General features: G+C 44.5%; 2 protein-coding genes across 2 annotated transcripts; one reads left to right on the forward strand and one right to left on the reverse strand.

Annotated features, from left to right (window-relative positions):
* The first annotated feature begins 2,084 nt into the window (after positions 1 to 2,084).
* Positions 2,085 to 11,770, forward strand: LOC135549100 (kelch-like protein 31). The gene is given in 7 exon segments (XM_064979160.1): positions 2,085 to 2,271; positions 6,666 to 7,172; positions 7,319 to 7,665; positions 8,026 to 8,325; positions 8,492 to 8,667; positions 10,252 to 10,724; positions 10,727 to 11,770. Coding segments are annotated over 6 exon segments (2,052 nt in total). The 5' UTR covers positions 2,085 to 2,271; positions 6,666 to 6,727; the 3' UTR covers positions 11,038 to 11,770.
* Positions 11,771 to 13,506: 1,736 nt separating this feature from the next.
* Positions 13,507 to 15,926, reverse strand: LOC135550036 (large ribosomal subunit protein uL5-like). Its single transcript, XM_064980476.1, has 6 exons — positions 15,865 to 15,926; positions 15,005 to 15,155; positions 14,771 to 14,877; positions 14,259 to 14,390; positions 14,021 to 14,131; positions 13,507 to 13,586 (listed from the first exon to the last, which is right to left on the reverse strand). Exons 1-6 carry the CDS (start codon positions 15,868 to 15,870, stop codon positions 13,557 to 13,559), a joined length of 537 nt encoding a protein of 178 aa, XP_064836548.1. The 5' UTR covers positions 15,871 to 15,926; the 3' UTR covers positions 13,507 to 13,556.
* Positions 15,927 to 16,285: the final 359 nt, after the last annotated feature.

Here is a 16,285-nt window from a genome sequence, read left to right on the forward strand (position 1 = left end):
CCTTACTGTGATTGAGTTAAATTAAAATGGTCAAAAAGAAAAAAATATCCCTTTGAGTCCGGAACCAGAACTCCGACACAGTGGCCCATTAATGTGTTGTCTGCAGCATTTGGTCACATGACAGCTCGATCAGCGATTTGATTTGATTTACCAGCATGTCAACACAGCCAGGATCATAGTCTAACGTATTTCGTAGAATTTTGGTGTATTTCCCCCTGCATGTTTGCGTTTAGTTTGTTCAGTTTCCCAAATATGTCTGTTACATAGCCACATTGTATTTTGTTATACAGAAAGTCAACAAAGTCTTTGTTTTGTTTCACAGACATTGTGATTGACAGCAGTTTCTCTCTCAATTATTTTTTTCCCCCAACACTCCCCCTCGATAACCACCAAGCCTCTGTTTTCACTAGAACATTGTCATTGCTCTGATCCCATATCTCCACATAGTTTTGCCAACAGGCGTGCGCGATTTAGGTTACAATCGAAGTTACCTGCTGCATATCCCCCGAGTTGGGCGCTTAGCTCTTTTGCGGCGAGTTGTTGCGGTGTATCCATCATAGCTCAGAGGGTGTATCATACAGTGCGTCCACATAGCAGAGGGAGGCACATTCATAACTAGAGTACAGAGGCTTTCTGCCGTCCCTTAATAGATGTAGCCCCATCTGTGCAATAGCCCACCATTCGATCCAAAGGAACCTGTTTTTCGTCAATATAGCCACGCAGCACATTGAATGTCCCCTGCTTCATTTCATGCTTGGAAATCGTGAGACAGAACCATGTTTACTTGTGAATAGCATGCCCCTAGAAAACAAAAGTCAATGCATGGGCATCTCGGCCCTCACAACTAATAGAGCATAGTGTGGGGAGTTTTTGAGTCGTTCAGTCAGTTTCCTCTTGATAGTTAGCGATAGCATCAATTCTTAGTTTCACAGTGTTATCTGACAAAGGTATTGATGTGAGTTTCTCTGCCTCCCCACACATTTTTTTCACATTAATTGTGGCTGGTAATATCAACGTATCTGGAATAGTATGGGGTTTCATAGCATAGCAGGCTTACACATTCACGGTGGGAATGATTCAAGTACAACGGACAAGTTCGGCCGTTCCCACGATCTAAGGGGCTCTCTGGTTGAATTTTAACTTTTTAAAGTGAAATAATTTTCATTTAGATTTTTTATGTAAACGACATTATAATGATTTTGAGAGACAAAGACAGCATTTTGAGGGTGGCAGGTAGCCCAACAGTTAAGAGCGTTCGCCCAGTAACCCCCGAGCCCACTAGGTTAAAACTCTGTCTATGTGCCCTTGAACAAGGCACTTAACACTAATTGTTCATGTAAGTCACTCTGTATAAGATCGTCTACTATAATGTTACATTCTTTTCCGGATTTTGGAAATTCACCCACGACCCCATTTTCCTATCAGGCAACCCCACATGGGTTCGCAAACCCTAGTTTGGGAACCACTGTTTTATACTAAAGGGGAATATCATCATTTTCACAGTTTCACAGCGTTATTCCAACCTCATAATGTTGAAATATATATAAAACACAGGAGAATTACATATTTACTGCACTGGGCCTTTAATATCCTTTGTGACCTCAATGATATTGGTGATAATATACTGATATGGCCCTATATAAATGTTACATCTTACAGTTTTTATCATATATTTTTGCCATCATTAGTTATTGCCTTTACAATACTGGTATTCAGATGCTAATGTATTAATAATCAATACAATTATGTTGTTGTCAGTATCATAGTGCATGCCTACTTGATAGAACCTCTACAACATCCGGTGCATCAACAACCCCATCAAGTTTATCCACTACTTTGTTAAAATAGCACCAGAGGCCCTTCCACACACACACACACACACACACACACACAACACAGAGAGATAGACTGTGAGACAACAGAAACTTGAGCACAGCATATTGGCATAGTCTGCTCAGCCTAGTGGCTGAAGGGGGTGGATTGCAGAGGGCTGGCCACATATGGAGTATTTTTAGTGGGGGGGGGGGGGGGGCATTTGGAGTTGTAGGTGGTGTGAGCTGGAAATTAGGGAGGGAGGGGTCTCATTTCATAAACTTGGTTGGACCCCGACTCGCTCAAACACTGAACCACAGTGCACTGAAAGACAGACAGAGGACGGAGGGACAGAGGAAGAGAGAACAACCTGTGAGAGAAAATCAATCAAGTGAAAGAAAGCCAAGAAACAAAGAAAGAAAAGGAAGAAGAGTGAGAGGAAAGTGGGTAGAGAGACAGGTAAAGCATATTGACTGTATTTTTCTCTAACTATTTGCATGATTCTTCGACTCATGATTTATCCAACTTGATGAGATAGCCTATCCTAATCATAAAGCATTTATACATATTAAGTAACATGCTGACATTAGAAGTTGCACTGCTGTGCTCTTGTATTTCACCAGAACCTTACAACTTAACCATTGCCAATAATACAAACTACAATTGTGCAGACATTGGCATGAAAGACATACCCAAATAAGAACCTTTTCAAACATTTCATCACCTAAAATAATGGATGTAATCACATTGACTATAGCATCAATTACACACTATGTAGAATCTGAAGTTGCATTTTATTTCACTCACACTCACAAACAGTTCATGTGAGGCCAAGTTGATAGCAGGATGCATACGAGCTATAGCCTCAAAGGCACAGTGTTGCTCAGCATCTATAAATAATCTCTGGAGATAGGCAAAGGAATTCTGACACTGGGGGAGGTGAGAGTCGGACGCATGATGGCATTGTGTACCGCACAGAGTTCTGGGCTTTGAGATTTTATTTAACCAGGCAAGACACTAAAGAACAAATTCATATTTACAATGACGGCCTACCCCGGCCAAACCCTAACCCGGAGGACACGGGGCCAAATGTGCGCCGCACAATAGGACTCCAAATCACGTCCGGTTGTGATATAGCCCAGGATCGAACCAGGGTCTGTAGTGACACCTCTAGCACTGAGATGCAGTGCCTTAGACCGCTGCGCCACTCAGGAGCCCAATTTTGCATCAACACTGTTAAACAACAGGTGGTGTTAGTGCTAACGATCATTCTTTCAGGCTTTGTTTTTGTTTTGTCACGGTGTCACCTACTCAGGTACCTCTACCACGTTCCAAAATCTTTCCTGTCGATTTTGATCCATCTCTGCTATTTTCCTTATGTTCATGCCCCCTTTTCATTTCTGTCCTCCTTTTTCTTCAGCTTCATAAGATGTTCTGTCTGTTCCTAGCCTATCCCATATGATGTTCTGTCTGTTCCTAGCCTATCCCATATGATGTTCTGTCTGTTCCTAGCCTATCCCATATGATGTTCTGTCTGTTCCTAGCCTATCCCATATGATGTTCTGTCTGTTCCTAGCCTATCCCATATGATGTTCTGTCTGTTCCTAGCCTATCCCATATGATGTTCTGTCTGTTCCTAGCCTATCCCATATGATGTTCTGTCTGTTCCTAGCCTATCCCATATGATGTTTTTCATAGGGTCTGGTAGTTCATCTTTCCTTCACATTATTGTCCTGTTTTCCTACCAACTCTGACCCTCATCATCCTCGACAAAGACATCTTTTCCGTACGGAGGTTATGGCACACTCGGTCACTCCAATACACATTTGAGAAGTACACTCAATCAATCAATCACATTTCTTTATAAGGCCCTTTTTACATCGGCAGATGTCACAATGTGCTATACAGAAACCCAGGCTAAACCCCCAAACAGCAACCAATGAAAATGTACACCACTACCTCCCAACGTTAAGCTCTGCCTCAGACCTCAACTAGCTTACATTATTTTTTTCACAAAGATTCACATGCATACTGTATTAGATTCTCTGCCTCTCTCACTCCCCTCCTACTCATTCTCTCTGAACTTGATGTTTTCAAATATCCCCGGTCAGTGCAGTGGATGATGCTTGTGTCTGGGCTGTGTTCACCCCCATATGGAGAGGGGGACAGGACAGCAGCTGTTGTCGGTGTCATATGAGAGAGAGCTGACACTGGGAGATAGTTAGTTACATGCCAAAGGGCGGGTGTGAGTAGCCACCTAGTTGGATGTCGCAACACACCGCAAAAGAGATGAAACAGCAGTGACCAGTGATGTACTGTACCACTAATAATATCTTGTGACAGACTTGCCAAAATCGAGTAGATGGCCAGAGGCCACCGCTTACTCAAGATTTGTTCTGGGTGCCAAAATTATAACCTACCATTACTGACCTATAGCTGGTCTGCACCAGAGATTCCACTGGAAACAGATGTCAATTCAACGTCTAATCCACGTTGGTTCCAGTGTGTGCCCAGTGGGATGATAACTATCGGAATGATGGGGGAAAGTGATCCCTGACAGTTTGACCTAAATTGTTGCTTGGCCAGGCCTTCTTGAGAAGTGCAAGTGAAGATAAGCATCCACTGAAAGGTCAACAACACAAGTAGAGGCTGCTTATGTAAGAAAGAACCTGATATTTCTGAGACCACTTTCTTAAAACTTCTCCGCGGGTGGGCAAGAACCTAACCACCAAAGGAAGACATTTGCAAAGGTCTTAGAATATTCAGCAATGTTCTAGAAATGTAGCTAACAATGTGACATGATTACATCAAATGAAAATAACTTCACATAGTACATTAACCCTCACAAATATCTGTAACAACGGTTGGTGGGAGTCACAGCTGCTGTGTCATCTCCCATACTGGACACCCCATGGCAAATAGACACAACAATAGAACAACATCAGACTTCAGCACAGGATCCAGAAATAGCAGCACATCTATTTATTCAATGAAATTACTATCTCTTAAAACTGGTACTTCATACATTGAGGAGATGTACACCTCTTTGATAGGTCAAGGATGATTGGTGACCCATATCCACTGCTTCTGTTGGTGATCTGTAAACAACAGTCTGGACATAAATAACCTTGGCTGAGGGTCAATCTCCGACAGGATCTCCATGTATGTATTTTCATAGCACACGTGGTGGAAAGCACCTGCACTCTGACATGTTGTTTACTCTGACTTTGGCCATGGAAAGGTATAACGTTTACCGAGAACATCAGCAGCATGGAGTGAAAAATCTCCATGGTTTTTGAGAGAGAAACAAATGTCCTTTCACACAAAACATATACATATTATCTCCTTTCTTGCTACTTTAGTTTTTTATGAATCTGCAGAGGAATATCACAAGGTAAAAAAAAAGCATGTTGAATTTCTGTTTCTATTTGTACATGTCAAAACAGACATGAAGCAAAATGAGACTCTTTGCCAGAGTAGAACACCCAGGGGCCAATTCCATTACAACAAATTACTGTGAAATACTTACGAGTCCTTTCCCAACAATGCAGAGTTAAAAATAAGAACAATTTCAATAATAACAGGAGGATAAAAATAAACAAGAATGAGGCTATATACAGGGAGGAGCAGTACCAGATCAATGTGCAGAGGTACGAGGTACTCGAGGTAGATATTTACATGAAGGCAGGGTAAAGGGACTAGGCATCAGGATAGATAATACGAGTAAAAAAGAACAGAGTAGCAGCAGTATTTCCAGGTTTTGGTCCTCTGTTGATGATAATGACACTGTACCCTTGTAATCAAAGGGTTAGTCATGATTAGGTTGTCCCACTATGATCATTTTAATTGCCCGTGATCCTTTGTATTTTATATCTATAAAGGCCACAGTCCCAGCTTGTCCTTTTGTGTTTATTTACAAAGTGATAAGCACTGAATGAAAGTAATTTGGGTATAGTGTGTCAAATCACTGGGAGGATATGATGAGGGGAGGTATGGGGTGTGGAACCAGAGAGGTGGTTTAATGGGTAGTAATCCAAGGGGCAGGGGCGCCGCTATACTCGCTTTGCCCTTAGTGTATTTTTAGGTGACATGAGCACGCCTGTGTATCTGTAATTGAAGTTGCCATGGATGTTGAGCTAGTGAGATGTGTGTATTTTTCCAAGTATGCGTTACAAGTGTGTGCTTAGTTTGTCGTAATGATTGAGACACTTTGAAACTTGAATAACCAGCATGTGTATAAGCAACGTTTATACTTAATTTCTAATTCAAAACTAAGAGACTATACAGGATCATACGGTATATTTTTCAAGTGTCCTTCTAAAACTCCCCTCAAGTTTCTCACATTTTTAAATAGGACCATTTTAAAACATGAATAAGATTCATAGTTTTTCTGTTACTGAAATATAGTGGGAGTCTGTATTTGAGTATGAGTACAAGCACTTGTGTCTGGCTGCTATAAACCATAAACCTGACCCGAAGCACCCTCAGAAACCTGCAGCTGTCAATCACACACCCCTCTTTTTTTAGACTCCGTCTGTGATAGAGAGTGAGATAAAGAGTATATGTCGTTACTTTTTTGCCATGGCCTTTATCTCTGATGTTGTGGTACTTAGTACTTCTCTTTTTCAGGTCCTGTGTGCTGTCGCACTGAAACTGACCAACCCCACCTACCCACCACCCTTACACACCGGTGTCTGTCAATCTGTTCCCCTTCTGTTAGCAGTAGAGAACACATAGCTAGTCCAACAGTCACTCAGTGGTTGTTTATCAATGAAGAAAGTCCACCGTATCACACTCAGTAAAACATCTACTTTGTCAATTTGTTGATTAGTTGGTCTGTCCTCATCCCTCAGTGCTTCAGTCAGAACTCGAGAGAGACAAAATCTTTAACCCAACTGTTAAAGTAGCTGTCGCCATGGCCCCCAAGAAGAAGATCAATCGTACAAAGGAGACTGCCATGGAGCCAGTTGTCACCCAGGTGAGCACTGTTACTACTCAGATGACAGGAGGAGGAGTGGTGGTGGTGGAGGGCGTGAAGAAGATCGAGGAGATGGCTGCACTGGATATCGTGCAGCTCAACCACCTCAACCTCCCCCTGCCCCCTCCCATCATCAAGCCCGGAGAAAAGGGCCTGGGCCTGGGCTGTGAAGTGACCCGCCCCCTCCACGGCAACGCCCTGCTGGAGGAGCTGAGCCGCATGCGCCAGGAGCGCTTCCTCACTGACCTGGAGCTGGCCTGTAAGACCAAGGCCTTCGACGTGCACAAGCTGGTCATTTCTTCCGTCAGCCAGTACTTCCGGGAGATCCTGGCCAAGGACCCTGGAATGAAGCGTCTAGAGCTGTCGTCGCTCTCCCCCCTCGGTAGGTTTCAAACTTAACCGCCTAGCATCTATAGCTGACATTTATTAAAGGCAGGAACAGTCTTGTTTGGAAACGTATCTGTCAAAGTCCACATGAATAGACAAAAACACATGAATAAAGCAATAATGTTTTCCACCTATTCTCAGGCCTGGCCAACGTGATCACCTTCGCCTACCTGGGCCGCGTCCACATGTCCCTGTACACCATCGGCTGCACTGTGTCCGCCGCTGCCACCCTCCAGATCCCCCAGCTGCTCCAGATGTGCATGGACTTCCTGCTGGCCGAGATGAACGTGCAGACGTGCGTGTACGTGTGGAACATCGCCGTCGCCTACGGCCTGATTCCCGTGCGCGACGCGGCCCGCCGCTTTGTGCTGGAGAACTTTGTCGCGTTCACCGAGACGCCCCTGTTCAACCAGCTGACCCTGGAACAGATCACAGCCTTCCTCCAGGAGGACAGCCTGCTGCTGCCATCTGAAGTCACCGCCTTCCAGGTCAGCTCCGCTAACCTTGCTTTACCCTACTTTTCTGCGTGTAATAACTGACTTGGGATCAGGTCTCCTCATTCCCTACCCCCAACTACAGCCATTTTGAGCGAAACCTAAATCAATCCTCAGACCAGCTGTTAAGGACATGATATAGCCACATGACCCTAGTACACAGACACTTGCCAGGCTATTTGACATCCTACTGTGAATAGAAATACTCAGTCAGTATAACTCTCTGTATGTATGGTTATTAATACACAATACCAGTAGGAATGAGAGACATAGCAAGGAAGCAGAGAGGGAACGGTATTTATAAGCCAAATCGAATAGGATTCTAAGTATATTTCTGGTTTCATTCAACCACAGTTGGCCATGAAGTGGCTGGACTTCGACCCCAAGCGCCAGGTGCACGCCGCCGAGCTGCTGTCCCACGTGCGCTTCGAGACCATTCCTGCCAGCGAGCTGGTCAGCGAGATCCAGCCCGTGGCGAGGATGATGATGGACCCTCACTGCCACCGCCTGCTAGTGGATGCCATGAACTATCACCTGCTGCCCCACCAACAGAACACGCTGCAGTCTCGTCGCACGCAGGTGCGTGGAGGACAGGCCACCCTGCTGACTGTTGGGGGGCGTCCCTCCATCACCGAGCGGGCACTGAGCAGAGTGGTGAGTGTGGCGGATCTTGTGGTAGGCTAAACGTTAGGCAGAGGTCAAAGATCTGATGAAGAAGTTAACCAACATTTTAGAAAACTACTGTTTCACCAATCACCATGATTCAACCGTATTATCCGAAATGAGAAGTGCTACATTGTTGACGTTGGTTCCCTTCCAGGTGCTGTGGAGAGATCCACGTGAGGGTGCGGCCACCTGGCGCCACCTGTCCCAGCTGCCCGCTAAGAGCTTCAACCAGTGTGTGGCTGTGATGGACGGCTTTCTGTATGTGGCAGGAGGAGAGGACCAGAACGATGCACGCAACCAGGCCAAGCACGCTGTCAGCACCCTCAGCAGGTACATGGATATCCTGTATAACAACAGCAAAAAAAGAAACATCTTCTCGCTGTCAACTGCGTTTATTTTCAGCAAATTTAACATGTGTAAATATTTGTATGAACGTAAGATTCAACAACTGAGACATAAACTGAACAAGTGCCACAGACACATGACTAGCAAAAATGGAATAACTTGTCCCTGAACAAAGGGGGGGGGTCAAAAGTAACAGTCAGTATCTGGTGTGGCCACCAGCTGCATTAAGTACTGCAGTGCATCTCCTCCTCATGGACTGCACCAGATTTGCCAGTTCTTGCTGTGAGATGTTACCCCACTCTTCCACCAAGGCACCTGCAAGTTCCCTGACATTTCTGGGGGGAATGGCCCTAGCAATCACCCTCCGATCCAACAGATCCCAGACGTGCTCAATGGGACTGAGATCCAGGCTCTTCGCCGGCCATGGCAGAACACTTACATTTCTGTCTTGCAGGAAATCACGCACAGAACGAGCAGTATGGCCGGTGACATTGTCATGCTGGAGGGTCATCTCAGGATGAGCCTGCAGGACGGGTACCACATGAGGGAGGAGGATGTCTTCCCTGTAATGCACAGCGTTGAGATTGCCTGCAATGACAACAAGCTCAGTCCGATGATGCTGTGACACACAGCCCCAGACCATGACGGACCCTCCACCTCCAAATCGATTCCGCTCCAGATTACAGGCCTCGGTGTAACGCTCATTCCTTCGACGATAAACTAAAATCTGACCATCACCCCTGGTGAGACAAAACCGCTACTCATCAGTGAAGAGCATTTTTGCCAGTCCTGTCTGGTCCAGCGACGATGGGTTTGTGCCCATAGGCAACGTTGTTGCCGGTGATATCTGGTGAAGACCTGCCTTATAACAGGCCTACAAGCCCTCAGTCCATCCTCTCTCAGGCTATTTGGACAGTCTAAGCACTGATGGAGGGATTGTGCGTTCCTGGTGTAACTCGGGCAGTTGTTGTTGCCATCCTGTATCTGTCCCGCAGGTGTGATGTTTGGATGTACCGATCCTGTGCAGGTGTTGTTACACGTGGTCTGCCACTGCGTGGACGATCAGCTGTCTGTTCTGTCTCCTTGTAGTGCTGTCTTAGGCGTCTCACAATACGGACATTGCAATTTATTTCCCTGGCCACATCTGCAGTCCTCATGCCTCCGTGGAGCATGCCCAAGGCACATTCATGCAGATGAGCAAGGGCCCAAGGAATCTTTCTTTTGGTGTTCACAGGTGCGCGTTCATTAATTGTTTATTGTTCATTGAACAAGCATGGGAAACAGTGTTCAAACCCTTTACAAAGAAGATCTGTGAAGTTATTTCGATTTTTACGAATTATCTTTGAAAGGCAGGGTCCTGAAAAAGGAACGTTTCTTTTTTTGCTGAGTTAATGTATTAGCAAACACCCACACATGAGAAAAGTCACTGACTAGGTCCAGACCTTAACATACAGTAAAGATTATAAGGCAGCAAAGCATACTTGAGTGTTCATTGATTATGTGTAGATTTCATTTCAATTTAGACAACTTCATATTCTGACTCATCACTGTTTATCACTTCCTCCTCAGGTACGACCCTCGCTTCAACACCTGGCTGCATCTGGCTAGCATGCGCCAGCGCCGCACCCACTTCAGCCTGGTAGCCACCGGGGGGCGCCTGTACGCTGTTGGCGGCCGCAACGTGGAGGGCCTGCTGGCCACCACCGAGAGCTACCTGCCTTCCTCCAACATCTGGCAGCTCAAGGCGCCCATGGAGATGCCACGCTGCTGCCACGCCAGTGCCGTGCTGCCCTCCGGAGACATCCTGGTGACCGGCGGCTACATCAACTGCGCCTACTCGCGCTCCGTGGCCTGCTACAACGTTGAGACGGACACCTGGAGTGAGAAGGCCAGCCTGGAGACCCCCCGAGGATGGCACTGCTCCTCCACCCTGGGAGGGAAGGTGTACGTGGTGGGTGGTAGCCAGCTGGGCCCCAGCGGAGACCGCGTGGACGTCCTGTCCATGGAGGTGTTCTCCCCAGAGAACGGTGAGTGGAGCCGGGCCTCCCCCTGCCCCTGGGCGTGAGCACGGCAGGCCTGTCGCCGCTCGCGGAACAACTGTACCTGCTGGGTGGCTGGAACGAGGCCGAGAAGCGCTACAAGGCGGCCGTGCAGAAGTACACCCCGGCAACTGACAGCTGGTCCATGGAGGAGAATCTGCCCGAGGCCACTGTGGGCGTGTCCTGCTGCACCCTGACCCTCCCACCCCGCCACACCCCCCGCAGGCAACAGCACCGCAACACCCCAACAACCAAAGAGGAGTTGCGTCTGCCACAGAGAGAGAGCAGCGTGGCCCCACAGTCCATCACTGACTAAGAGCGAGATTTAAAAAAAAAAAATATGAGAGAGGAAGATGGAAGGGAGGAGTGATAGAGGTGGAGGAGAGAAGAGTGCTGTAGATAGAGGAACAGAGCAGTAAAGAAAGGAAAATTAAAGATGGAAGGCAGAGTGAATTAACTCCTATACTGGTATGACAACAGCACATTAGGGAGTTCAATGGAATGGGGCCTATGTGGTTGTTGACTGTGAATATGACTGTAAATTAAATCAATTTGCAGAATGTGTACAATATGTATTGCAGTTAGTAAGGTGGAACATTTAACGACTGTGGTGATTACGTGTGTGTGTTTTTGTGTGTGTGTGTGAACATTCTGGAGTGAATGATAGTGTCTGGGTGTTCTACATTAAGTCATAAAATCTTGACAAATATTACAATATGATTTTCAGCAAAATGTTAAACATTTCTCATTTAAAAAAACTGTGAATATGTATTTATAATACTATATGTATAACAGTACTGTAAAGTATGCTTGTCTGAAGTAGTTTAGCTCAAAAGTTTTATTATACATAAAAAATGTTTTTAAGAGCAATGAAGTGAGAGTTGCAGTGACTGCTGAAGTATAGGTGGACAACGTTAGAGGTCAAAATAACATGATTACAATGTCACCCACTGACGAGCACAGGTAGAGAATGTCTGACAGGGTGATAGCCCAGCAAACTGTGACCCTGACCTATTCGCAGGCCTCAGAATTTTCACCTACCAGAAACAGAACAGCAGACCTTTGATTTGGAAATTAAATGGGTGACCGTTTAGAGATTTGGCACAGGTCATGTTTTGTATTTAGGCCATGGATTCCAGCTCACCTGTTTGTTATAGAGTTGACCTCCATCCAGGCGATACAATGACAAGCTACCAGGAATCAGTAAAACTCCCATAGATGGGAACCTGCCTAGCAAAAATAGGGGTCAAGTAAATGAGGACTCAACTATAATGTCATTGGATGCTAATTAGGCTTATTGGATTGGAGGAATCACTCTGTATTCGTCTTACTGAGAGTTGCTGGCACAGGGTAAGTGTGTGTTGGTGCTTTTGGCATTTACATAAGCAGCCCAATTCATAACTGACCGAAGGGGATCTTTTTTATTTCACCTTTATTTAACCAGGTAGGCTAGTTGAGAACAAGTACTCATTTGCAACTGCGACCTGGCCAAGATAAAGCGTAGCAATTCGACACAGAGTTACACATGGAATAAACAAAAGTCAATACAGTAGAACAAAAGAAAACAAAAAGTCTATATACAGTGAGTTCAAATGAGGTACGTTTAGGAAATAAGCAATGGTGGCGAAGTAATTACAATATAGCAATTAAACACTGGAACGGTAGATCGGCAGAAGATAAATGTGCAGGTAGAGATACTGGGGTGCAAAGGAGCAAGATAAATAAATAGATACCAGTATGGGGATGAGGGAGGTAGATAGATGGGCTCTTTACAGATGGGCTATGTACAGGTGTAGTGATCTGTAAGCTGCTCTGACAGCTGGTGCTTAAAGCTAGTGAGGGAGATGTCTCCCCAGCTTCAGAGACTTTTGCAATTCGTTCCAGTCATGGGCAGCAGAGAACTGGAAGGAAAGACGACCAAAGGAGGAATTGGCTTTGGGGGTGACCAGTGAGATACCTGCTGGAGCGCGTGCTACTATGGTGACCAGTGAGCCGAGATAAGGCATGGCTTTACCTAGCAGAGACTTGTAAATAACCTGTAGCCAGTGGGTTTGGAGACAAGTATGAAGCAAGGGCCAACCAACGGTCGCAATGGTGGGTAGTGTATGGGGCTTTGGTGGATCGGTTTTAATTAAAACCCTGAGGTAACTTAGTCACATTGTCCAGGAAACAATTTCTGCGTTGTCCATTGCCACATTCTCTAAAATGGCATGAAATAGCTGCATTTGGAAGCATAAAATCCTCCATGCCTGCACCAACTCATCTGACACCCTCCCAAAGGCATTCTGAAGAGCGAGGAGACAGCTGCTTAAATTCATGATTTCAAGAGCCATGTGACCTCCAAAAATAGTATCAAACTCAATTCACCCAGACTACTCAATTTAAGAGCCAATACTGCCATCATGTGCCAGAATAATGAAACACCAAGTATTACATACACAAACCATTCAATACAACTGGATGCACTTAGGAAAGTATACTTCAGGCAAAACACTCAAAATCAAATACATTGTCTCCATCATGCATTCTGATTTTATATTAATTTCCCCTTTGAAGCAAAAGCTTCTCAACAGACCCTTAGTATTTTGAGAGCAGACTAAGAGAACATACTAATATGTGCTTGTAAGGAGCAAGCTCCATTCATTCCAGAATTTAGACCCATTAGCGCAGTCTGTCCTTTGAGTCACGTTACTGCCAACAATTTCCTATTATGCAGAATTATAAATGTGGACTATAAAATTCAGCATATTGTTCATATCACGTCAATGACCACAGAACCAAACACTGGTATTTTTCCATTTTATTATAGTTATAAACAAGGTCAATGATGGTCCTTTACTTCCCGGGGAGGATGATACCGTCATACTAAAGGAAAAAAACAAAAAAAACAATTAGATGCTTTGCAAGGAAGTCCACTCAAGCTGCACACAAAAGAAAAGCCGTCAATTTTATATTACACAGGTCATTCAGCCTTACTATACAATACGAGTCAACAGAGTTCTTACCAACAGCATTTAAGCAGCAGAAGGCAATCATACCTGCATGGGGGCACTGAGTGCAGGCTTTTATTTCAGCCAAACAGTAACCACTAATTCAAAATAATCAAAGTCAACATTGAAGACCAAATTGTTGATTAGTAGACTCAGGAGTGCGATACTGCTTAATTGGCAACACACAGCCAATAATCTGCAGGTATGACTGCCCACCCTGTATAAGAGAACCCATTCAAAACAATGAGTCATATATATATATATATATATATATATATATATATATATATTTTTTAAACAGAGCCACACCTTCTGCTGGAACCAGCGCATGGCTTCTTCTTTGCGGATGCGGTGCCTGAAACCAATGCGGCCTGTTTTCTGCTTCTTGTCAGCAATGCTGAAACCGGGTCTGCCCAGGACCTGAAAACAAAGAGTGAAAGAAAGAGTGTGGTTCAGATTAGAAGACATGTAAAACCCTATCGTATCCCAACTGGCAGGTAAAAATCAACTTTTAAAAAATAATTCTAAAATATGTTTAGCCACTCACGACGTAGAAGTCCAGTCCGTAGATACCGATGCTGGGGTCGTACTTTATTCCCAGATCAATGTGTTCCTGGATGCCAAAGCCAAAGTTGCCGGTGTCAGAGAAGTTGTTTTTCCTCAACTCGTACTCACGCACCTTTGGAAGAAACGAGGTATTCCATTTAGCAGGGGCAACATGTTGCAACATTAGGCAATATGCCCAAATACATTGCTAATGTGGACAATGGTCAAAGTTGACACCTTGCCAAATCAAATCACCATTGGCTGAGGATGAACACAAGTGATTCAACTTAACCACAAGTATACGGAACTCTAGGAAAGTACAAATAGGGGTAAATGTTACCACTACACTAAGCCCTACCCTAAAGGGTGTCAGAAAGAAACATTTCCTTGACAAATTAATGGTGATTAAGAGTTTTGCATAGTCAACAAACCCACAATCCCAAAACACTTCATGCAGTGTTTGTAATAAATAGGTGTAGAAAACGGACAGTGTATAAAATATTGAAAACTCACCTTGAGTCCCTTTTCCAGGATCTCCTCAGCCTTAGCTCCACGGACGGTACAGTGGACAGCAATCTTTTCATTTCTGCGGATGCCGAACGATCGCACAGTGTAGCGGGCTGAGGGGTACAGGGGGAGGAAGACTTCAGCACAAACATTTTCCACTAACACCACGTCAATCAACAGAGTAACCATCAAACACACAGCCACAGATGATCATAAACCAAACAGGCATAGGATACCTACCCTTGGAGAAGACAGGAGTCTGGCCTGTGAGCTGCTCAAGCACCTTAGCAGCACGGGTCAGTCTGTCACCACTCTCCCCAACACAGATGTTCATACAAAGCTTGCGGATGCGAAGCTCACGCATGGGGTTCTCCTTTTTCTCGCTCTGTTCCTGTTGAAATCAAACGTTGGCATTAGGTGGCTAGGAGGTTAACGGTTACGTTTCGTAAATTTCGCTAGCTACATCAGCTGTCCGCTATGCAGCCAGGCTGGATAGCTAGCTAGTTGCCAACACAGCAACATGTCGATATTAACTAGATATTAAATCCTGGTCAATGTCAATAGATACCCAACTGGCGATCTTTAGGCCGTTTCCAAGCAGCCACATGTTTACACTGACAAATATATTCAAAAACGTGATTCAATGTGTTTTAACTTCCGGGCTAAATAACCAGATTCCTGCCAACAGGACATGCCGGTGCATATGCTATGGCTTAATCGTCGGCTGCTACTAGCCACCTTGCTAAGGTATCATGTTTACAATGTTGCAGTCAATTGTACAATTTCGTGAATGTTCATATTTTCACTGTTCGCATGTTAACGTTCTACCGATGTCGCGTCAATTGTAACAAAGTACTGAGAAACATATTCGGAGAGAAACCTCGACTTCAACAGCCATGTCACTTTCCCCAAAATACGCTTCAATTAAAAGCAAGGACGCATATTTTGTGCGTAATACAACTTTGTTTCAATAGTGCACATTAACCTACTCATATCTGGTTATAAAAACAATGGGTTTTTGGCCGTATAACGCTGATGATTGTGGATTTAAAAGGTAACCCGCGAAATCTTGCCTCCTTATGCGTAAAACTTGCACTCACCGCCATGTTTGATCACTTGAAGAGGACGACACATTTCCGGGCCAGTGCATTTATAGGGAAGTGTTTAACTAAACGAGCCCTACGTAAAATCACGCATTTGAAGAAAGGTTCCATAGGCGCACAAATTCAATAATAATGTACAGTAAAACAGTATATATCATTATTCAATTGCGCTTATATAAGACTGTTTAGATTAAAGAACACAATCAAATGGTTTATTTAAAGCAAAATTACAAGTGGAAAATGTCATCCCTATTTGTTTGCTTGATTTGCATGTTATTTTGGCATTAATTAATATGTGTCACATATCAGTTTTCAAACAATGTAAAAAATAAAAATAATAATTGAGTTAATAAAGCTGCATGCAAACGTGGTCTCTTTTTGGACTAAGGCTGCTCCAAAATGCAGGTGTTTCTGCCTA

The sequence above is a fragment of the Oncorhynchus masou genome, chromosome 12 (genome assembly GCF_036934945.1).
Source record: "Oncorhynchus masou masou isolate Uvic2021 chromosome 12, UVic_Omas_1.1, whole genome shotgun sequence".
Taxonomy (NCBI): Eukaryota; Metazoa; Chordata; class Actinopteri; order Salmoniformes; family Salmonidae; genus Oncorhynchus; species Oncorhynchus masou.